Source organism: Herpailurus yagouaroundi, unplaced genomic scaffold, assembly GCF_014898765.1.
Source record: "Herpailurus yagouaroundi ecotype Mexico unplaced genomic scaffold, PumYag 188, whole genome shotgun sequence".
NCBI classification, from domain to species: Eukaryota; Metazoa; Chordata; class Mammalia; order Carnivora; family Felidae; genus Herpailurus; species Herpailurus yagouaroundi.
Window position 1 is genome coordinate 6,871,534 of NW_024412419.1, and position 23,895 is coordinate 6,895,428.

Genomic DNA, 23,895 nt, shown 5'->3' on the forward strand with positions numbered 1-23,895 from the left:
AGCCCAGGAGCTAAGAGCCACGAGCGATAGCAGGAAGTGTTTGTGATTCTGTTCTAGTATCTTTTTTTTTAATTTTATTTATTTTTTTTTCAACGTTTATTTATTTTTGGGACAGAGAGAGACAGAGCATGAACGGGGGAGGGGCAGAGAGAGAGGGAGACACAGAATCGGAAACAGGCTCCAGGCTCCGAGCCATCAGCCCAGAGCCCGACGCGGGGCTCGAACTCACGGACCGCGAGATCGTGACCTGGCTGAAGTCGGACGTTCAACTGACTGCGCCACCCAGGCGCCCCTTAATTTTATTTTTTAACGTTTGTTTATTTTTGAGAGACAGACCGCAAGTGAGGGAGGGGCAGAGAGAGACGGAGACACAGAATCTGAAGGAGTTCCAGGCTCTGAGCTGTCAGCACAGAGCCCAATGCGGGTCTCGAACTCACAAACGGGGAGATCGTGACCTGAGCCGAAGTCGGACACGTAACTGACTGAGCCACCCAGACACCCCTCTGTTCTGGTATCTTTAAAGTGATTCTGTCATTGGTTGTTTTGAAATAATTTGTCTTCACTGTCATAATTATCTTTCCACAAACTTCATACTTTAGTAGTAGAAGGCTGTTGTGAAAAATAGACTTGTTACAGTTTTATTTGTAAAATGAAATCGCCACGAAGAACGTAGGAATGGGTAAAGCGGTCATGCACGTGCTGGCCAGGTTTTTGGTGAAGGTTAATTCTTACCAGGTGTTCTTGAACATCCTGCTGTTCTTACTTCAGATTAAAAAGGAAATAGGTTGAGCGTCCGACTCTTGGCTATCAGCTCAAGTCATGATCTCACGGTTCATGAGATCCAGCCCCGCGTCGGGCTTCTCAGTGACAGCAAGGGGCCTGCTTGGTGTTCTTTCTCTCCCCCTCTCTCTGCCTCTCTCTCTGTCTTCCCTCCCCTCCTCGTGCTTCTTCTCTCTCTAAATAAATACGTAAATAAACTTAAAAATTAAAAAAAAAAAGGAAATCGAATAAGAATTTTGTGTGCTTGCTTTTTAGATTCAGAATATGAACAACATCATCTCCTTCCCTCTGGACAGTCTGCTGAAGGGGGACCTGAAAGGCGTGAAAGGGGTATGTCCTTAACGACCCTGATTCCCGCTCCCCGTGGAACCGAGAACCGCAGTCACGCCAGCCTGTTGGGGCAGCGGTGTTCTTACTGGGATGGCGGGACGGCATCCTGCTCCCTCAGTTTCCCTTGATTTGCTACCTTGCCACCACCTTTCAGCCACTCCAGGGGTGACCCATGGCCTTTCCGGTCCTCCTGCTGGTGCTCTAAACGTGGGATGGCAAGGGGGGCGTGAAGGGAGAGAACAGCCCTTTGGGAACCTGTGAACGGTTTGGGGCTCTGTCAGCTGAGCAGGGAAACCCGTGCGGGGAAGTCTGGTTGTCCGGCTGGCATGCGGCTGGTTGACCGCTGGGAGAAAGGTCCTGGCCAGGATGTGGTTTCCCGGTAGGAAAATCTGGCCCAGGACGGCTTGAGCCGACTTGATCTTTCTGTCCTCCAAAGGATGTTCCTTGTTCGGGAAGAGAGACCTCAGGTGTGAACTGTTCCGTGAGCATGTGAGTGAGGAACATTCGGCTCGAGTGGCATCTATACCAGACGCTGAGTGTGTCCCTGGCACAAACAGATGTGTCATATGAAAAACAGATGATTGTGCCCCAGTTCTTAGGAGATGAGATTCTTTGACTGGATCTGCACTTGATTCCCAGTCACGTCTGGCACAATGGAAGCGCAGGCGGGCTGTTGGGGCAGCGGGAGCCCTGGGCCTGGTGAGCTGGGAGGACCCGGGGAACATTCCTCGTTGTCCTGGACCGACCCTGGGTCCTAAAATAACACGCCAGCCGAGTCAGCAGGATGGGAGGGCAGAGGGACACGTGTGTACAGGCGTGGGAGCACGACAGGGCCCTGCTCCTGAGGCTTTTGATGTGGCTTTTGTCCGGGGAGGTGCAGGAGCAGGAGACGAGGCTTCCCCGATGGGAAGGACTAGTTCCTGGAAGGCCTCGGATGCCAGGCGAGGAGCCTTGGCCTTGTCATGAGGACAGTGAATAGTCAAAAGAGAAAAAATAAGTCCCTTCCCCCAAAAGGAGGTCCTTTCTTACAAAGGAACCCTGGGGAAAGGGAGCATAAGTAGGTGGGAGCCATTTGGTAGCATTTCTAGTGGCTCAGTGTGCTTTTGAGACTGGCTTTATCAGCGTCCGAGGTCCTAAGTGCCAGACGCAAGAGTAGGAAAAAAAAAAGGTGGGGGGGGGGTTTCTGACTTTTCTATGAACAGGAAAGATGTAACCCTGATTTGGGCCCCAACAACAAGGATATAAAAGCCATTCACCTTCTCTTGTGTTTTAGTATTTCAGTACCTCTCTCTACAAAAACCTCAGGAGAAGGTGAATGGCTTTTATATCCTTGTTGGGGCCCAAATCAGGGTTACATCTCTCCTGGTCGTAGAAAAAGTCAGAGTCCCCCCCGCCTTTTTTTTTTTTTTTTTTTTTTTTTTTTTTTTTTTTTGTAGAGAGAGGTACTAAAATACTTGCAGATTAAATGTTTTTCTGGGTTTAATTTTAGAGCAGTCCTAAGGCAGAGGGCAGGGTGTGGGCCAAACACCACAGGCCACATGAGTTAATACGCCAGTGGGGAGCGGGTGTGCGATGGGATTCTTGCTTGTTCTCCGTGCATTTGGCATGTCTGCTCATCTCGTTAAAAGCCTGTGCCTTTTTCATGCTCTTTCTTTTCCCTGGGATCGCATGCGTCATTTGTTACAGAAATTAATGTTCCTTTCGGGGCCAGTCTAGGAATAAGTAAGTTGTCTTGCCCGGAAGTTAATACTAGTTCTGTTTAATTTATGCCTCTCTGTTTGCAGGATCTGAAAAAGCCTTTTGATAAAGCTTGGAAGGACTATGAAACAAAAATGTGAGTGTTGCCATTTTTTAGTAGGTAATTTGAGATTTTAACTTTAAACTGAGCTTTTAATAGCTTAAAGGTATTTTCTTAAATAAACCTTAACCCAGGGACGAATTCCCTTAAACCCGTCTTGCTGTGGTTTGTGCCAGATGCTTCCATACTCGGTGTCTAAATTCAGCGACGCCCTGGACCTCTTCAAACAAGTGGTTCCTGGTCCCTTTTCTGTTATGTCATCACGGGTGTAGAGGGTTATTTTCAGGAAAGCTGATTGAAGGATAAGGCCAGGTTTTCTTGGGAGGTGTTTTTTTTTTTCCTTTTTAAAAAAAAAAAACATTTTCTCTACTTGATCACCGTTTATGACAGTTGCCCGATTTCAGACTTCATCTTGCTGGCGATCCGCATGAGCCATCTGCTTTTAGCTTTGTGTCTGTATTTCTCCAAAGCACCAGTCCCTTGGTTTAGAAAGAGAGAGAGAAAGGAGCTTGTTGGAACTCCCCACGCTAGCCTTATTTGATGGCTTCATCTGCTGCGAGAACGCGAAGAAAAGGGTCAGCTCATTCTTGGATGTGCACCACGGTCCCCCCTGGAGACAGGACCTCTCGGGTTGGCTCCAGCCATCACTCCTGGTCACGGTTGCTCCTTCCCAGCATGGAGACAATCCTGCTCGCTCACTAGAATTGGGCTGCTGATTGCAGAGATAGTGGTTTTAATTACTGTAAATACTTGAGAGAGAGAACATGTTTTGAAATATCTCATGTTTGCTGTGTGATGACTGCGCATTGGGTAACAATGTAGTTTTCTGAGTGGAGAGAGAGACTTTAACATGAAGCCATCTGGCAAAGTGAGAGGTGTTAAGAAGAAAGCTGTTCCAGATGTCACTACAAGTATTTAATTGGACTTGGGGTTTTGTGTGTGTGTGTGTGTGTGTGTGTGTGTGTGTGTGTGTGTGTGTTGTTTTTAAAACCAGCCCCGGGTATCTGTTCAGTGGAGAAGGATCACAAAGCTCAAACCAGGGAATACCAAACCTCTGATACTTGTCCCTTCCTGGAAATCTTAAATTTCTACACCAAAATTTCTCCAAGTTGCTCGGATCCCCAAATTCTGGATTTTACTAATGGAATAACCTAGAGCACGTGAAGCTCTGTTCATCCCGGAGAAGCTCCAGGCTTGCTGTCCCTGCCCTGAGCCTCCTTCCTCCGCTGACCAGTGCTGTGCACTCGACAGGGAGAGGCTCACCAGGCCTCCTGTGTAGACAGGAAGCCAAAACTCGCTGGTTTGTTGCCAGTCCGCCAGGGTCATCGGGTCAGGGCCAGAGGTGGATTTCCATTCAGCTGCTGTTGGGGCCGCCCCCAGGCCTCTCAGAGGAGACGCTTCTGGGCATTTCTGAACCAGGGGCATGGAGGGGGATTTTGAAGCAGGTTGCCTGAGAGGCTCTTGTGGTTCTGAAAGGGAAAGGTTTGAAAGGGGAATGAGATCAAAATCAGGACATACGTACATGGAGTGGGGACAGAATTACTCACAAAATCCCTGGATTTGAGAATGTGAGAGCTTGAAATAATTCTAAGATAGTTTTTAAAAGTAACTCTTGAACCATTTACGTGTGAGGGTTGTTCTGCGACAGAGAGCGCTGTCCGAGTCGAGCGCTGTCCGAGGCAGAGCCCTGGCAAGACCTCACTCAGCGAGGAGGCGGGTTGAGAGCAGCAGGGAGAAATCCCAGGAGGGAGGGAGTCTCCCGCCACATAGCACCCTGTGTGTGGCTCAGCGGGCACGCCGACAGACACACGGACGGACGGACAAACAGAACGCTGCCCTGAAGGAAGCCTCTGAGGTGTAAGCAGGCTCTCTTACCTCTTCTGACCCAGATCTGGCATGAAGTAGGTGCTCAGGAAAGTATATTTTGAGTCAGTACCCAAAAAAGGCCAAGTGTGACATTCTTATAACCACACGCATTTTCCATTCCGGTGAGTTAAGAGGCCGTCTTGTTTCTAGAAGACTCATGCACGTTTGTCTCGCAGGCTGGGTAATGGGATCCCCGCAGGCCCGTCTGGTCTGGTTTGGACTGCCGTGCCAGGTGGCATCTCAAATTATCCTTGCTTTTTTCACCTGCAGCACCAAAATTGAAAAGGAGAAGAAGGAGCATGCCAAGCTGCATGGGATGATTCGCACCGAGATCAGTGGGGCTGAAATTGCCGAAGAGATGGAGAAGGAGAGGCGGCTTTTCCAGCTCCAGATGTGCGAGGTGAGAGCTGGGGGTGCAGGTTCCTGCGGGGGACAGGCAGCCAGCTGGGGGGGGGGGGGGGTGGGTGCTGTCTTGCAGCCAGTCTTTACCGTGTGTCAACTCCTGTGGAGAATGCACACTTCCAGAGGCTTCAGACAGCACACCGGGGCATGATTGGACTCCATTTGTCCAGTTTCTCTTACTGGGGGAGCCTGAGTCTCCTGGAGCGTGGGATGAGTTGAATCCAGCCCCAACCACTAATTGAAGGTAGGGAAGAGGGGCGCCTGCGTGGCTCAGTCAGTTAAGCAAGCGACTGACTCTTGACTTCGGCTCGGGTCATGATCTCCTGGTTCATGAGTTTGAGCCCTGCTTCGGGCTCAGTGCTTGGGATTTCCTCCCTCCCTCCCTTTCTCTCTCTCCCTCTCTCTCAGAATAAATAAAATAAACTTAAAAAAAAAAAAAAGGTAGGAAAGAAACTAAATTTAAAGAAATGTCCTCTCTGGCCTCAAATACATACTCAGACTTCCCTCTCACATGGAGCGTCGCTAAAGTACTCCCTCCATTAGTGTTTTTTAATGAGGTATGTGGGCTCTCATTATACCAGTGGAATCCATGAGGAGGCCAGGGAGAAGTCAGCTGGAAAAAAATGCAGCTGGTCCCCTTGTGGGTCTGGGTGCACACGGGCATGAGTGACAGAGGGCATCCGGGGAGCCGAGCCACCTGCCTCTGAAGTGCTTCCTCCCAGGTCCGCTCATCGAGGTGGGAGGCCCTGGGGAGTGCCTGTCTGCAGCCTGAGCCCTTGCCTCTGGAGAGGGAGAGGGAAACAGTGCTGACACTCTGGGACATTCCCTGGCAGAGGCTTGGAAAATAATAGAAACCGATCCTGAAGGCCTTTGCCTCCAGCCTTTTTATGCCTTGCTTGTGGGTCTCTCTGTAAAAACGGCCTGTGGAAACCACTCCTGCCTCTGCCTGAGGGTTTGCTCTCCTGGCAGTTCCGGGGAAGCCCGTGTACTCGATGGGGTCTGTGCCGTAGCAGGTGCAGACCTGAGTTTTAAGTGTGCACAGTGCACGGGTACCGTTTGTGACAGGCACTGTCGCTAACTCAGCCTTGCTCTCGATTCCCTGCGAGCAGTCAACGGAGCAGTCAACCGCAGGGCTGTTGCACAGGCGCTTGTTGATTTCAGAATGTTAATTGCAGCAGGCGTTGAGCTTTTAGACAAGTGCATCTTAGGAGTATGCTTACACGCGTTTTTATTCCCAGAGCGATCTCCTAAGTGCTCAGTGGAGGAGAATCAGTCCCGGGATCAAGGAGGTGATACTAGTCTGATATTAGTACGGCTGCTCCAGCTCTCGTAGCTTCTGTTTGCATGGGGGTTTTTTTTCAACCTGTAGTGTATGTGTGAATCTAAAGTGTGTTTCCTGTAGACAGCATGTTTTAAATCCAGTCTGACAGTCTCTGCCTTTTGATGGGATTGTTTAATCCTTTCACATTGATGTTGCTATTGATGTGGTTGGATTTATGTCTACTGTCTTAGTTTTTTTGTTGTTTTATGTCTCATGTCTTCTTTGTTCTTTTGTTCTTCCTTTGCTACTTTTTTTTTCCATTAAGTGAATATTTAGAAAGTCAGCTAAGCTCAAAGTCTTACTGTAGATAGGAGAGTGGATGTTTTTAGATACATGTTGTTTTATAAACAGACCTCGTACATAACAATGCCTGCCTGGCCAATTTCTCACTGTGTTGAAGGAATCAGCCCAGAGGATATGAGACTGGCATAGGAAATTGCTGTGTGGTACACAAATACTAGGTATTGTTTTTATTTAATTGGGGTAAAATTAAGTAGCAGTGTTTTACAAAGAATGGATTTGGAACAGGTATGTATATATGTGTGTTTGGGTTATGCTCTTTTTTTTTTTTTCAGCTGCAGTAAGGAGAAAATACATTTGCCTAAACTCTGCAAAAGACTGCTTGTTTAAGAATGTTTAGGGGCGCCTGGGTGGCTCAGTCGGTTAAGCATCCGACTTCAGCCCAGGTCACGATCTCACGGTCCGCGAGTTTGAGCCCCGCGTCGGGCTCTGGGCTGATGGCTCAGAGCCTAGAGCCTGCTTCGGATTCTGTGTCTCCCTCTCTCTCTGCCCCTCCCCCGTTCATGCTCTGTCTCTCTCTGTCTCAAAAGTAAATAAACGTTAAAAAAAAAAAAAAAAAAAAAAGAATGTTTAGTGAATTGTGAAACTCCATTAGTCTGTTACTATTGGGGGCACCGCATTGCTTTCTGAGGTAGGCACCCCACACTGTTGCTTTTCCTCTTCTGGGGTTCAGTGAATGGATCGTGTGCATTGGTAGAATAGTTTATTTGATTGGAAATGTGCTGTGTCAATGACGCCTCTCAGTTGTACAAAGGAGCCACCTTCTGAGCCGGCCCCCGGGTGGGCTGCAGGCCCCTGTGTGTGCCACAGGCCCCTGTGTGTGCCGAGCCTAGTGGATCCGGCCGTTAGCGGAGGCAGGCACTGTGTGCACGTACAGAGGCAGAGGTGGGGTTTCCAGAAGAGGACGCATCCGATGAAAGAAGTAGATGTGGGCCAAACAGAAGTGGGCTGGAAAGGGCTCTCTGTGGGGAAGAAAGAATGTCTGAAAAGCATTCCCCCCGGAATCCAACATCTCCAAGGGAGATGCTGAAGTTAATGGTGGTAAAATTGTTCAACTGGTTCCTCATACTGAGGACCTCAAGTTTGTAAATGTTTGCCGTTGTTTAGGGGTTTAAAATTTTAGTTGCCCAAGATCTAATCTTGAAGACTGGCTTGTAGGTGTTTATTTTAAAGCTCCGTTGGGGCGCCTGGGTGGCTTAGTCGGTTGGGCGGCCGACTATAGCTCAGGTCATGATCTCACTCACAGTCTGTGAGTTCCAGCCCCACGTCGGGCTCTGTCCTGAGCACTCAGAGCCTGGAGCCTGCTTCCGATTCTGTGTCTCCCTCTCTCTCTCTGCCCCTTCCCTGCTTGCTCTCAGTCTGTCTGTCTGTCTCTCTCTCTCTCTCAAAAGTAATAAAGAATAAAAAAATTTTAAAGAATATTAAAAAATAAAACTCTGTAACTTTTTTTTCAAAATGAATTTTATAGAGAAATTCAGTGTGCCATAAATAGGTGATGTAGAGCACGCATGAATGGAAAATGTAGGAGAGATCCCGTCTTGTTTTTCTTTGATTATAAAAATATGCACTCTTGGGGTATCTGGGTGGCTCAGTCGGTTGAAAAGTACAATACTTGATTTTGGCTCAGGTCATAATCCCAGGGTTGTGGGGTCAAGCCCCGCATTGGGCCCTGGGCTGAACCTGGAGTCTGCTTGAGATTCTCTCTCCGTCTGCCCCTTCCCTGCTTGTGCATGCATGCATACTCTCTCTCTCTCTCTCTCAAATTAAAAAAAAAAAAATACACTTTTAAAAGTTAGTCTGTATATATGAAATTAAAAGTCAACTCGTATATATATAATGGAGTATTACTCGACAATCAAAAAAAAAATGAAATCTTGGCATTTGCAACTACGTGGATGGAACTGGAGGGTGTTATGCTGAGTGAAATTAGAGAAAGACAAGTATATGACTTCACTCATATGAAGACTTTAAGGTACAAAACAGATGAACTAAGGGAAGGGAAACAAAAATAATATATAAACAGGGAGGGGGACAAACATAAGAGACTCTTAAATATGGAGAACAAGCAGAGGGTTACTGGAGGGGTTGTGGGAGGGGGATGGTCTAGATGGGTAAGGGGCGTTAAGGAATCTACTCCTGAAATTATTGCACTATATGCTAACTAATTTGGATGTAAATTTAAAAAATAAAATTAAAAAAATGTATTCAATATAAAAAAAAAATCACCCCAAAAGAGAAGTACTTTGATATTGAGCTAAACGTCTTTCATATATCTCTCTGTGTCCATTCATAAAAATAATTTGTATAAGCAGGATCATTTTCTACTGGTGCTTTGTATCCTGATTATTTTGAGTCACCAGTATGTCATGGGCATCTTTCCATGTCAGAAAGTCTCTGCTTTATTAGCTTCCTGGCTACGTAGCAATTTTTGTGTGTGGCTGCACCATACTTTAATTTTCCATTCATTACATTTGGGTTGCCGTTTGTTACTTTTATAAGCAAATCTGCAGTGAACCTTGTTTTTTATTCATGTTCATAAACTTTTATGATTATCTTCTTAGAAAAAGTTCCCGTAAGTGGAATATCTATACCAAAAAGGCGCACGTTTTATATTTTGACACATTGCCAAGCATCTTATTAACCACTTAACCATTTCGATCCATTGCCAAACATCTTATTTTGTTAACAGCGAATAAATATGAGACTGAAAGAAGGGAAGATATGCAGGAGGTTGGTGTAGGAAACTGAGATTTTGTAGTCAACTCTTTACAAGCTGCTTCCTCTCCTGTTGGGCTCTGTGGCCTGAACGTCAGCTTTCCAGTTGGTGGCTGAGATGCCTGTGTGGTCAGCAGGGGCGGCCGCTCTTTGGGAGCATCTAGTCTCGGAGATGACGTGTTCTCAGGGGTCTGTATGCCATATCCTCACCGTGGAAGGGATAGAGAACTTACGGAGTCTTTGTTCTGTAAACCGTTAGCAAAGAACGAATGCATTTCCTGATGCTGGTTTTGTAGATTCCTGGGACTTCCTGATATTTTAATGGTCATTCCTGAATGAATGAAAAGTGAAAAGTGGCTTTAAGTAATTTCAACTTAAAATTTGGTTTTTGGGACGCCTGGTGGTGGCTCAGTCAGTTAAGCGTCCGACTTTGGCTCAGGTCGTGATCTCACAGTTCGTGAGCTCGAGCCCCGCTTTGGGCTCTGTGCTGACAGCAGCTCAGAGCCAGGAGGCTGCTTTGGATTCTGTGTCTCCGTCTCTCTCCGCCCCTCCCCTACTCAATACTCTGTGTCTCTCTAAATAAATAAATAAATAGAACATTTTTTTTTTTTTAATTTTAAAATTTGGTTTTTATAACAGTCACATTTTCTTAAGTGCCAAGATCAGAGACACAGTGACAGGAGTCTCAGATACTAAACACTAGCACTTAGTGTTGCAGGTGACGACCTGCCCAGAGAAGGGATGTGGGCAGGAGGATGTGGACAGAAGCATCCAGGATGGGTAGAGCCCTTTCACTCCACCCCTCCACATCCTTTGTGCAGCTCGAAGAAAATTTCTTCCAGCAGGTTAAGGCACAGTGTCTTACTACTAGGAGTTCTTGGCACTTAAACATTTAGTTACCTGGACATCAGGTAATTCATATCGCCCCAAACTAAGAGAAATGTTCAGTTCTGGCCTTCAGAAAATATTAAGCATCTGGCATGAGCTCTACCCCTAGTAAAAGATGTCAGAGAAGTGGAGAAGGTGGTCTGTCCTCACAAGCTTCTGTTCTGCTTATGACATACCCTTTTTTTTTTTTAACAGTATCTGCTGAAGGTCAATGAAATTAAGATTAAAAAGGGAGTGGATTTACTTCAGAATCTGATCAAATACTTTCATGCCCAATGCAAGTAAGTTCTTCTTCTTTGTTATGATGTCATTTCAAATGTTTCTCACTTTAAGGCAGCTTCTGGTAGATATACAGTATTGCATTGAGGAAGATAAACAGTCACTTAAAACTCAGTAGTAAAAGAAATGAAGTACGGATACACGCTGTACCACGGGTAAACCTTGGAAATGTGCTAAGTGAAAGAAGCCAGACACGGAAGGCCACACTGTGTATGATTTTATCTCTTTGAAAGGCCGGGAATAGATCTACAGGTGACTGATTGCCAGGGCTTGGGGGAAGTAGGGGATTACTGCTATCTGGGGTAATGAAATGTTCTGGAATGAGACCATGCTAATGATGGCACAACTTGGTGAATATACAAAAACCACTGAGTGGTGTGCTTGAAAAGAGCGAATTTTGTGGTGTAAGACTCTTCGATAAAAAATACAAATAATATAAAAATCTATAGTAATCATCAGATGTATTTATCTTTGCTCTTTTTGCAGAGGGACAGACCAGTTTGATCTCATGCATGATTCACACATGTTTCGTGTTGTTGTTGTTTAAAAGAAATTAGTGTGTTAAATTAAGGAAATAGTGTCCTGTGTGAGTTATCCCGTAAAGCAAGTGACCACGATGAGCAAAGGAGGCTGAGTGTGGGAGAGAGGGAGATGCTTCTGTGTTCGCGGTCGTCTCCCATACTCCACTTGGCCCACACGTGAGCCCCGCACAGCCCGGCCCTCATCACGCCACACTTTCGTTCCTGCTGCCCGAACCCCGGTCCTGGCGTAACCCAGCCCCTCACTCATCCCTCACTCGCAGCATGTGCTGTGTGTCTGGCATTGTCCTGGATGCTGGAGAGAAATACTGTCCTTCACGGGCACCGTTCCTGCTCGAATCCAGTAGGCGAGTGAACTTCAGCAAACGTCTTTATGCTGCACATTTGGAACGTGTCTGAAGTGTTGGAATCTAGGAAAGAGTAGAAGGACCTGATTTAGATGAAGATGGAAGGCAGGGACTGGGTTTTTCTTCTTCTCCGCACCCCCTCCCCGCCCCATTCCTTGCTGTATCCTCCAGCCAGACACAGTACCTAGGGTATAGTAGATACTCACATTCTTCTTGCTCTAGCTGCAGGCCTCTTTGAGGAGGCATGGACTCCGAGATCTAAAGGTCAAGAAGGTAAGAAGTAGAGGAAGAACATTCCAGGCAAAGTCAGGGTCTCAAGGCAGGAAGAAGCCTCGTGTGACTTAAGCATAATGAGGGAAGGGAAGGTATTGGGATATGAAACCAGATGAAAGAGCCTAGAGACGTGGACGGCCTTAGGAGGCTTGTGACAGGTTTTAGGTTTTATCCTAAATGTACGGAGGAAGCTCGTGAAAGTTTCGAATCGGGGCTTTGTTCAGCAGATACCGAGCTCCCGGGCTCGATATGGGCCGGGCACTGTTTGGGGTTCTGGTGATACTTCTTACTCATGAATCTCCGGTTCTAATGAGGTGGGCAAATAGTAAACACATGATGTCTGTAACGGTTTGGGGGCGGGGGGGGGGGGGGTCGGCTGTGAAACAGTGGAACAGTGTGAAGCGAGGAGAGGAGAGCAGGGGTGATGGGAAACCTCTGGGAAGGCTTCTCGATTCCACTTCTGCTTTAACGAGGAGCAAGAGTGGGTGTGAGTGATCACTTACGCCCACAGCCCTGTCCCGGCGCAGTCCAGAGATGACGATGTCCTGGCCTAGACTGGGGACGGTGCCCCTGGAGGGCGTGACTGATGTGAGAAGTCTTTGGAGGTTGAATCGCCACACCTGTCTGCTTGCTTGTCCCCAAATAGGCCATGCCCCACACTAATGTATCTTTGCACATGCTGCTCTCTTCTCTAGAATGTCTTGCTGGGCCTTTGTGCTTTCCCCTGGCTTCTGTCCATCCCTAAGACCTACCTCCAGCCTAACTGCTACTCTGAAATCACCTGGTCCTCCCCTCATAGAATTACTTCTCTTCCTTCTGCATTATCTCGACACTCCCACGTACCTCCTGTATATTTCCAGCGTGGCATCTTTCATTCTGTGGTGTGTCTCCCACCGAACCACGTAGACTTCAAGGAAAGGGGCCGTGACATCTGTTCAGTCTGTAGTGTGTGGTGCATTTACCTGGCGTAGGAAATCGCACTGTTGAACTTGGCACAGCTTTGGCCTTCTTACTACGGTTTTGGTGACAGCACGTCTCCAGTGCACTCGAGGTCAAACCGCCGAGGAAGACGTGCCGTGTGATTCTCCGTAGGCTAAGGGAAGAGCTCCAAGCTTGGAAAGAGTCTCAGAGAATGGAAAAAGGCTTCTAATTTGTAGAATTTCCAAGATGAATTATTTTATAGAGACTCAAAATCCTAACCTTGTGATTAACGTACAAATTACTTCTTCAGTACTTGTCCTTGTAACCTTATGTGAGACAGATTAGGAAGTGGGTCGCTTCCTTGATAATATTTTATTTTGAAGAGCTATTCTGGGATTTCCTTTTTTTCTCTTTATTTTGCCCAAACTGATCCCGTTGGGTAGCAACAGACCAGTGGTGGAAAAGTGAATTAGTTGGCCTTTTATGGGCATGAGCTCAGCAACCTTTGAGAATGATGAATCTTCCATTACTTCCTGTGTGTGTGTGTGTGTGTGTGTGTGTGTGTGTGTGTGCGCGCGCGCGCGTGTACTGCATGCTCTTCCCATCATTTGCACAGCTTTGACTTTTCTCATCCACATTTTGGAGGTTAATGCAGGGCTGGAATGAGTTGGCCATTGGACGGAGGACCACGTGGCTGCACACTGCACGTTCTCGTAGCTCCTTCCTGGTCTCCCTTAGCATATTCTCTGCTGAGAACCGCCATGACCAGCTGTTGCCTGATGAACTTGGGAGACACAGGTCCAGGGCCCCAGACAAGCTTGCTGCCTTGAGAGGCAGGGCCAGGGCGCAAAGGGCAGGCGAGTCCTCGGCCCTGATGGCAGGATGCTGCTGGGAAGGCTACAGCCAGAGGCGGAGGGCACCCTGCTTGGTGGGAGCTTGAAGACTGAGCCTCGGCAGGTGCATTTTAAAGGCTTGAGGGTTCGGTCAGGCTGTGTAGAAACCATTTAACGAAAAACAAAATTCAAACAAACAAAAATTGATATTTGGTGGTATTGATGGTAAACGTTGTTTGACTGAAGGTTGGGCCAGTGTTGATGATTCAACCTAAGAAAAATGTGCCAGGGTTTATACTTAGAAACGTCACAGTGATGGGGTGTGACTCAGTCAGTGGAGCCAGTGACTCTCAATCTCAGGGTTGTGAGTTTGAACCCTACGTCGAGTGTAGAGATTCCTTAAATATAAAATCTTAAAAAAAAGAAAGGAAATGTCACAGTGGTGGCAGGTGATGAAGCAGCGACAGCCCTTTTCTTTGACACTTTCCCTGAGGCCTGGGAGGGTATACTGAGGTGCCAAAACACGCCTCAAAAAGGAGGGTACAGAAAGATAGGGATTTTGACAGTCAGAGGGAGGAGGTGTTCTAAGTAGATGGTCAAGATCGGCTGGGTGATTACAAAGATAAGAACCACATCTTAAACCCAAGTTTGTGTCGTTACTCCCAGCGCACCATCCAGGGTCATGCTGGAAATGACATGTGTGACAAGAAACCCTGAGTTCTTTGTACTCTGAGATCTGGGTACTCTGAGTACTCTGAGTTCTGAGTACTTGCCTCCACAACAGGGCTCTCCTCTCCACGGACGGTTGCAGGCGTAGAGATTCTTGGAGCTGTGCACCTGCTCTCCCCTTCGTGGGTCCCCAGGAGCAGGACCATTTCCATGCCATCTTCTGTGATACTTTTCTGGCTCCTCATCCTGGTGTTCTCTCCCTCTCTCTCTCCCTCTCTTTCTACCTATTCCACAAGAATTTGGAGTGATTGAAGAGATAGTTTCTATAAAGAAAAAACGTAACCGGAGCAAAGCATGAGAACCAGAGGAGTTCGTGACAGCAGGGGAGGAGCTCAGTTTCCCATTCCTGCGTGTGTGCTTCCTGATTTCCTTTCCAGTTTAGAGGAGTGCCTGTCATTTGCCGGCCGTGGTGGCAGGGGGTGGAAGGCACGGCCCCTCTGCCCTGACGGTGGACGCAGACACGTGGAGCAGTCCTCTGAACACTCTGACGTGACTTCGGTAAAATACGGGAATGAGAATATAGGACAAAGAATTACGCCTGTATGTGCAAATTCAGGCGAGAACAGCACAGCTTCTAGCACAGCTTCTGCGATTCCTGCTGCCTGGCTAGTAACGGTTCATAACCCACATTCCATCCGTATATATTCCTCTCCCTTCCCCCTTGGAATTACCGCATTAAATGTCATGCTGCGTTGCCTTTATAGCCCCTCCTGTCCATTCCATACTTCACCAGGGAAAGTCCCCCAGGACCGTTGCTGAGTTTAGAAGGAATAACCATCACCTCACGTGAACACATTTGAGACCCACATCACATTTTGAAGATCGTCTCCTTCCAGTCATCCGGCCAAAGCTGGAGAGTCCTTCCTCCCTTCATCAGTTTGTTTTTTCATTCAGCAAATACTGTGTGCTTGAAATGTGCGAGCCTTTGTGGATACCGTGTGTTTACCCTCTGGAACTTCAGATCTAAGGGAGGGTGGGTGTATTTTAAACAAACACACTAATGACTACGTAATGCTAGTTGTGTTAAGGGTTTTGAAGGAAGAGACAGAATGCTCAGAGAATATAGCAAGGAGACTCTTTTTAAAGCATGGAGACCTCACTAACAAAGTGATATTTAACTTAAAACTTGAAGAATGGGTAGGAATAATCCAGGCAAAACAGAAGATATTCGCAGGGAGAGGTTTTTAGAAAGCAGAAGCAGCATATGCAAAGGTCCTGAGGCAGGAGGGATCTGTTGGCCATAGACTGCTGGTAGGTCTGGAATCTAGTGAATGGAAGGGGCAAATGGTGCTACTTGGGGCCTGGAGACACAGGTGGAAGCCAAAGCACGTGGGTGCTTACAGGTCTCATGACAGGTTTTGAACTCTGTCCTGAGTTTGTGGGGAAGCGATTTCTTCATTTCTCTCGAGAGGGTGGTACGCAACATGCTTCGGAGGCAGTGGTGAGCATCAGCTCACTGTTCCTGCAGGAAAACTTGTCTGCCTTCTGTGACATTTCTTGCCTCACTTACTATAAATGACCTCACAAACTTGGAGTTCTGAGCTTTAAAACAAAAAGTTTCCTTTTTCTATCTGAGGTCTAGTTCTGCAGCCACATTCCCCTATGCTGCAGTTGGGGCATGGCCGTCCCCTGCATTCTCTTTTCTACTTGCTGTTAACTGTGAAGGAAGAGGCTTCGGTGTCTCATTCTTTGCACCCCATGCTTTTCTGACTTCACATGCTTCCATTCCTGAGCCAAAGCCCTTACTGCCTGCTACCAGGAGGTTCCTGCTTCCCGCTATACACTGAAAACTTAGGGCTCTTGGGGCGCCTGCGTGGCTCAGTCGGTTGAGCGTCCGACTTCGGCTCAGGTCATGATCTCACAGTCTGTGAGTTCGAGCCCCGCATCGGGCTCTGTGCTGATGGCTCAGAGCCTGGAGCCTGCTTCCGATTCTGTGTCTCCCTCTCTCTCTGCCCCTTCCCTGCTCATGCTCTGTCTCTCTCTGTCTCAAAAATAAATAAAAACATTAAGAAAAAAAAATTTTTTTTTTTTTTAAAAGAAAACTTAGGGCTCCTTTCCTCTGCGTCAAGAACAATGATAAACACGTAGACTTTCTTGCCATTCCTTTTCTGTCACTTCGTGCAGTTTTAAGTGTGATTTTCTTCTTTGTTTGCCTGACATTTTAAAGTTTGGGTCCCACAGTCTTTCCCCGCCCCCCCCAGGAATTACATAACGATTTCACTCACTTTCCTTTAAAGAAGTATTTTCTCCATCTAACAACATTGTTTCCTCTTTCTTCTTTTTTCCTCCTAGTTTTTTCCAGGATGGACTGAAAGCAGTTGAGAGCCTCAAGCCTTCCATTGAGACACTTTCAACAGACCTTCACACAGTAAGTGGCTTCCCTCCCACGTTACTGTTGAAGTGGTTTTTATGCAGCACGTGCTTTGACTTCCACACTGCTTCTGTGTGCCCCTGTGTTTGCGTGCCTTGCTACCCGGACGCTGACAGCCTCGTGATGCCTCATGGAGTATGGAAGCCCCCGTTCCCGTCCTCTGTCTTGGCTGCGAGAGGGTGTAATCGGAGGGGGGGTGCATTTGAGGCGCTTATGTGGAGATGCCCTATGAGCCCCAGCGCCTCACTGTACCTCAGTCGTGCTTCTCTCCGCTTTGTTTTGCTTTTTCAAGATCAAGCAGGCCCAGGATGAAGAAAGAAGGCAGTTGATACAGCTTCGCGATATTTTGAAATCAGCCTTGCAGGTTGAACAGAAAGAGGTGAGGGGATTTAATTTTGAAAGATTGCTGTTTTTATACCTGTGTCTCGGGGGCTTTGGGAGTCAAGAATGTGACTTTCAGCATCCTCCAGGATGCTCACAGGTCACTCTGGGGCTCTGTCAGCTACCACCGAACTTTTAGTTTGTTCTTTGAGTTAGGTTTTATAAAACCATCTTTTTAGATGTGTTTATTTCATGGGGGAGGCATTTACTGGAGGTGTGGCCTTCACAGCAGCATATAAACCCTTTTGTGGGTGTGGCTTCTTAACATCTCCTAAACCCTTTTTTGTTCACGAGTAGCTCTTAACATCTCCATTACTCAGATGTTCGCTATTTATGCCGTTGATTTTCTACCTGGAACTCTGTGGTTTCCGTGCCCCCGTGTCTGTGGACTCTGTCCTCGGGGGCATCAGCAGGTAACAGGTGGCCACCTAGGCCTCCAGCCCTGAGATTGTGCCCTGAAAAACATGGGGAGCTACATTTTCTTACAGGTGCATTCGGATGAGCAGTAAACCTCAGTTTCTCTGGCCTCATGTCTGTCCTGTACTCCCTTTTCTGCATGCTGACACGTTCACAGTGACAGTTTGTGTTTTGGAGGCTTGTTTAAAAAAATACCAAAAAGTACATTTTTAAGGTAATTATATGGTATGTTTACTACAGAGTGGATATTATAATGGGAAATTTAACATTGTCCACTTCCTTGTCCATAAAGGACTGTTATCTGAATGTATTACTAGTAGCGTTTAGACGAATGACTGTTGAACTACTCAGAACATGATGTTCGTGGTGGGCAGTTTCGTGTGCTCTGTTTTAAGTTCCTGTACTATAACTGAATATTGTTGTTTTTCTCCCAAATGCATTTACCTTTGTGACCGAAGTCTAGGAGAGTAAGTAGTTCAGTATTTTCATAAATTGGAGAGTTTTGCATGCTTTCTTCATAAACTTAAAAAATTAGTTTCTTCCACACATCTGCTAGTGGCCAGTGGTATTTTTCATTTTAACCCTTTCTCTGGGTTTTATTAAAGGCTAACGAATTTGGGGCGCCTGGGTGGCGCAGTCGGTTAAGCGTCCGACTTCAGCCAGGTCACGATCTCGCGGTCCGTGAGTTCGAGCCCCGCGTCAGGCTCTGGGCTGATGGCTCAGAGCCTGGAGCCTGTTTCCGATTCTGTGTCTCCCTCTCTCTCTGCCCCTCCCCCGTTCATGCTCTGTCTCTCCCTGTCCCAAAAATAAATAAACGTTGAAAAAAAAAATTAAAAAAAAAAAAAAAAAGGCTAACGAATTTGAATGCACAAATATTAGTGAAATGGAAAATTTCCAAGTTTACGGTTTATGCATTTGCTGCTGTTCCTTTGTGGACGCGAAGTGACTCTGCCCCTCCCCCCCCCCCGCCACTGCCTCGCTGAAGTCTCCATGTCCTTCTCATCCATCCCCAGACCTGTCTCTGGAGACCCCCTCTGCTCTCCCCAGCCCCAGTGATCTGAGTTCGTGTTATTTCAATCATGATATTTTCATTTGGGGTTGTTGGCTGTGTCTTCAAGTGCACAGATGCTTCTTCTCTCTAGCTAGACCTTGAGCAGCTTGAGGATGCCCTCCCGCCTTCTGCGCCAGCCATCACGTTGTACCATATTGCTCGTTCGCTAGGCTCTTGGTGAGCGCGGGTCAGCTAAGTGAGAGATGGGCAGATCGCAGTTACGTGAGAGTGCTCAAAGTTACCCACAGGATGGTGACTTCCTCCCTTCCTTCCAGTCTGCGTAATATAGATGCTGACACTTCGATGTTCCCCAAAATGGGCTACACGCAGAAGAATAAGAAGGAGCAAAAGAACTTGGAGTGTGGGGAGAAGAGCGGGCTCAGTCATGACTGGAAGAGGGTGGTGCTGGGTGTGGGAGCCCCACCGCCACGGAGGCAGCCGGCCCTCCAGTGCAGCGCTGGGAGTGCTTCAGAGCTGCTCCTGCCTGGAAAGGAGTATCGGTCCCATGAAGGGAAGCTCAGGTTTACAATAAAGGAGAGCAGATGCTGGAGTTGAGTGGTCCTCTGGGCGCAGTGCAAAGGCCGTGTTTACTTTGGCTGTGTGGAATCAGGAGGTTTGGGAAAACCGGCTGTTGTCAGCTGGTTATTTATAGCTTTACAGAGAAGTGTAACAAGTCTGCCAGCGGAGATCAGAAGTCTTTACAGTTTGTTGTGTTTGTGTGTTTTTGTGGACCAGCCCAGCTGCCCTGCTGCACACAGGGGTCATAAGAACCCTCTCTACCACTCGTCTTCAGCTTTTTGCCCAAACATCAAACTCTCCGGGCGCTTGCTTGTGATCGTATTGTACTGTATATTACACTCTGCATTGCTTTTCGATGATGCATTCCATAGATTGGATGGTCTGTGGACACAGTTGCCAGGAAGAAGCAAATGTGTAGAAGTGGAATTTTATATATTTCTAAATAATGTTTATGATTGGGCGGGGGGGGGGCGCCTGTCTCATATCCTTCCAGTTGCAGCAAGAATAAATGTTGGGCACTGTTTAGCTCTCAACCCCTTTCTTGGGATTCTTCCTGTGACTTAGAAAACTGAAGGCATTGACGGTTTTTTGTTGTTGTTTTTATTTTAGACATTGTGTGTGAGCAGGGGGGAGGGGCAGAGGGAGAGAGAGAGAATCTTAAGCAGGTGCCATGTTCAGTGGGGAGCCGAACATGGGCTCATCCCACAACCTTGGGATCATGACCTGAGCCAAAATCAAGAGCGGGATGCTCAACTGACAGAGCCACCCAGGTGCCCTGGTGTTTATGGTTTTTATTTAATGTTATGAAAATTCTTACTCCATAATTTCAGTTCATAAAAACTAGGTAACATGCCCCAAGGAAACTGCATTGATGGTTGGTGGGAGCCCCTCTCCTGTTGCCTTCCTGTAAATCTCAAACATTAATCGTTTGGTTTAAATGAAAAGCATGGCTCTTGCGTATGGTGGCTCTGGCCTGCTTCTCTTTGTCACCCTGTGGCTACATTTTGGAAACGAGACTATGCCATTATGATCCCAGCGCCCCCACACCTCCGAATCACTGACATGCTTATTTTTTCGTATTTCTGCTCTCTGTAGAGAAGATTCTACTGTTTGATTTTTCTACTATCTTACCATGAAACTTGTCAGACTTACAGAAGAGTTAAAACAAAATGTATAGTGAGCACCTATGTACGCACCACAGTTTTAACACTTGGGAGAGATCCCTTCTCTGAAGTTAAAGCCCTTCAGTACTGCTGATTTTTGCATCAGCCTTTTGCTTCCCCGTCCCATGTACGCCCCATCTCCGCGGAGTCCTGGGGGGCAGGTCCATGGCAGTGCTCGCAGATTCTCTGCCAGAACCTCATCGTTGGCATGCGGGTGCTGAGTCGTTGGATGTCGCGAACCCAGGCTCGTCCCTCCGGCGGGGAGGACTCAGCCTCTGAGAGCCTGAGTGCTGAAGCTATAGTGATTTTCCCACTTTGGATACCTCAACTGTGGTCTCTCTTCATGTCAGCTTTACACTCCCCCCTTTTCGAGTGTCCCCGTGTGGTGGGAGTGTGTTTGAATAGTATGCACTGTCCAGGGAGCAGAGGCCCACGACGGCCATAATTCTCTTCCGTCGCTGGCTTTTCTGGTCTAGGCTTGCATTTCTTATGCCAGGATCTGGCCTTCGTCACAACCCTCTGGCCAGGTGTCCGCTTCCTGGCCTCTCCTGCCAAGCTCCCAGGTGGCTTGACGCTGGCCGTCAGTGTGCCTTCCGTGGAAGACTCGTTCCTTGAGTCACACGGTCAACTCCCGTTTCCTTAGCGGTGATGTTAAGCTAGGCACCGCAGTGCACAAACAGAATAAGATAGATACAGCTCTCACCTCTTATGGGGCTCATAATCGGGGAGTGGGTCACAAAGTCATTGGGGTATAGTGTGACGATGGCTCCAGTGGAGGCCAGTCCAAGAATGGGTGTCTCCCTAGTGTGGGGTAGGCGGGTGTGTGTCAGGAATGAGGGTTTGGAAGATGATTCCGAGTTAATAGCGTCCCAGCAGGTGGGGCAGGTGGGCCAGCTTCTGACCAGGATGGAAAATTCGCCTGGGTAGCTGTCTAGCAGAGCAGAAGAGCATAGATGAATCGTGGGTCTTCGCTTCCTGCCAGGAAGGCATGGAGCAAGGTTCCCGACCTCTCCGTGCCTTGGTCTCTCCATCAGTCAATCAGGAATAATACTGTCACCTCCCACAGTTGTTATGAGATCTAAGGGATAGTTTCTATAAAACACTCAACACAGTGTCTTGATAAACAGGCACTCGTTCATTCATTCAGTAAATACTGTGTTCCTAGTGCTGAGGAACCATAGTGAGCAAAAAAAATACCTAATTCCCCACTGCTGGTGGTTGGAGAGTGACAGACGGATGTTGATGGTTTTGTCTCTGATAGGTCATCCTAATGCCCACTTGGCCCTCAGTGTCGGCTTTGTGATCTGGCATCTTGTCTTCATGACTGGCCCCCTGCCCACTCTGACCTAGGAGCCGTCACACCCCAATCTAGACTGACCCCTACGCCCACTTCCCCCATTCCCTGCCTTCACTAGCACTTGACTGCCTGACCCCTCACTGTTTCTGGGGTCTGCTCTGTGGTTTGGCCATTCCTACTTGCCTCACTTCACAGGTCTCTCTGGGCACCTTGTAGCTGTGAGCAGTAATGCAGACAAGAGCCTGGCCGGGCAGGTGGTATCACAGTCCACGTTTACACCTTCAGTCTGAGGGGAAAAGTGTATTTGCCGGGGTCCACTTAGTAGTGTTAGAGCCAGGATTTGAAGCCCGGTCTGTTCCACTGCAAGCGTATTCCCTTTAGCTAGGTTATATGACTTTAATAATACCTTGTATCAGACAGAATCTTTTTAAAAATTATCCAGAAATAATGGGGAATGTGTAGTATTGAGACCAGCGAAAACACTGTTCTTAGACCACAGCTTAGTGCTTACTTAGCAAAGCCTCTTGCTCCAGGTTGTGTCCACTTGGTGGACATACCTGTCGTAGCCTGAGAAGGTACTTGGACGTACTTGGGAGATACGTGGACGTTACAGCTCTCCCTTGGTAAAGAAATGTTCAGTGTCCAGGGGTGACCCCTTGGCAATCCATTCATCGCAAGAATTGTCCGAATACAGAATTTCTAAGAGGTGGACAGATAAAGTGTGTATGTTTTTATGATCTAGAGTCTTAGGGACCTTGGGGATCCTTCTGATTTAATGAGTAAACTTTTATACGTATAACATATGCAACATCATCACTCTTTTTTCCCCTATTCCTGAACATTTCGAATGCTAAGTCTTCTGCTCACCTGGGCAGTCTGCCTTGGCAGGACCCAATAGCTAATATTTCATACGGCCACACAGACTTTAAGGTCATGGATGGTGCCTGGGATCCGAGAACATGGCTGGATGTCGCAGGATAGAGGATATGTGCATATTGACAGATCTTAGGAGAGCCTTTTGAAGGTCCATAAAATTCCGACTTAACCTATGTGCTTTAGACAACATCTCCATGTGGTGAGACTCAGTCAGATCCTAGGGCATCCTTGGCTTTCTGGGAGACTACAGAGTATGATGGAGAGTCTCCAAGAGTCTCTCCCACCCCTGCCCCCCACCAGTCACCTCTGTCTATGTTAGATTCTCCTTCTCCCCAGAAGTAAAGGCTCTTTTCCCTCGGATTATATTCCATTGAATTGCAGTCTTGGTTATGTGAAAAGGCGGACTTCATTTGTTACCCCTTCACTTGACCAGGTGTGAACAAAATGACCTGAATGAGCAGATGAAGGAGGGCTAGTTTTGTTGGATCACCTACAAGTCACCTTGAAGTTGGTGAGATAACTAGTGCGAGAGCAGGTTCAGTTTTCTGTCAAATGGATTCCTCCGATGTACACATTTTAAATTGCGCAGCTTCAGATTTTCCTCCACTTTTTAACTGATTCAAGAAATGCCTGGTCTAAAGAATAAAAACGGCAATTTCTTCCTTAACGTCTGGTAGAGAGTCCAATTCTGTTGGAAAGAGGAAGCCCCTTATTCTGTGCCTCAGGCCTGTGAGGGCTCTGATCACCATGCTTGGCACGAACACTTTGAGCACTGTTATCACATGACTCCACCATTTACTCTGTGTAGGCTCCGTCCCCCCTCCTCCCACCCCAAATCAATAGTCGTATTTCTTGGTTGTGCAATTTAGTCTTTTGACAGGTTTATTTTTAGTCTTGCGCAGAGATTCATAGAGGTGAGCACACTTCTGTTTCTCCTCCCCTGCATTCGTTCCCAGTGATGCTTAAAGCTGGGTTTGCTCTGGATTTCTAGTGCTAATATCCTGCCCTTTTGAGAGAATGTGGAAACTGGCACTATCCTCACCTGATGAATGAGTTGTTTGCCCCAGTTGTCTGGAGGCAGGAGTGCCGCGTGAACTCCCTATGAAGAATGAGGATGTTTCTCCTGTTTTCGGTCTGCTTGTTGAGGCTCTGTGGTCAATTCAGTAATGGGATGCCTGAGCCCATTATTGACTTCTCAGATCAAGATTTTCTTTTACTTTTCTTTTTTTTGCAAAGTTGTCCCAGATGTATTTCACAGTTAAAAAAAAAAAAAAAAGTCAGTGCTAGATAGACCATGTTCATGGAATGGTGGATCTAATACATTTAAGACAGCCAGAGTCCCCAGATTGGTCTGCAGATTCAGTGCCATTTTTATCAACCCCCACCCCCGCCTTTGTGCAGAAATTGACAAGCTGATTCTGAAACTCATGAGGAAACACAAGGGACCCAGAATTGCCAAAACAGTAAAAGAACAGAAGTTGGAGGACTCACACTTCTGA

At 47.3% G+C, this 23,895-nt stretch overlaps 1 protein-coding gene across 1 annotated transcript in view; it reads left to right on the top strand.

Moving 5' to 3' along the window:
• The window catches only part of ASAP2 (ArfGAP with SH3 domain, ankyrin repeat and PH domain 2), a 120,294-nt gene that overhangs the window by 43,359 nt on the left and 53,040 nt on the right, over positions 1 to 23,895 (top strand). The window contains exons 6-12 of the mRNA XM_040496907.1: positions 1,036 to 1,110; positions 2,895 to 2,944; positions 5,045 to 5,174; positions 10,596 to 10,681; positions 16,614 to 16,689; positions 16,985 to 17,071; positions 17,949 to 17,957. Of these exons, the coding sequence (XP_040352841.1) occupies positions 1,036 to 1,110; positions 2,895 to 2,944; positions 5,045 to 5,174; positions 10,596 to 10,681; positions 16,614 to 16,689; positions 16,985 to 17,071; positions 17,949 to 17,957 (513 nt within the window). The remainder of the gene's footprint in view (positions 1 to 1,035; positions 1,111 to 2,894; positions 2,945 to 5,044; positions 5,175 to 10,595; positions 10,682 to 16,613; positions 16,690 to 16,984; positions 17,072 to 17,948; positions 17,958 to 23,895) is intronic.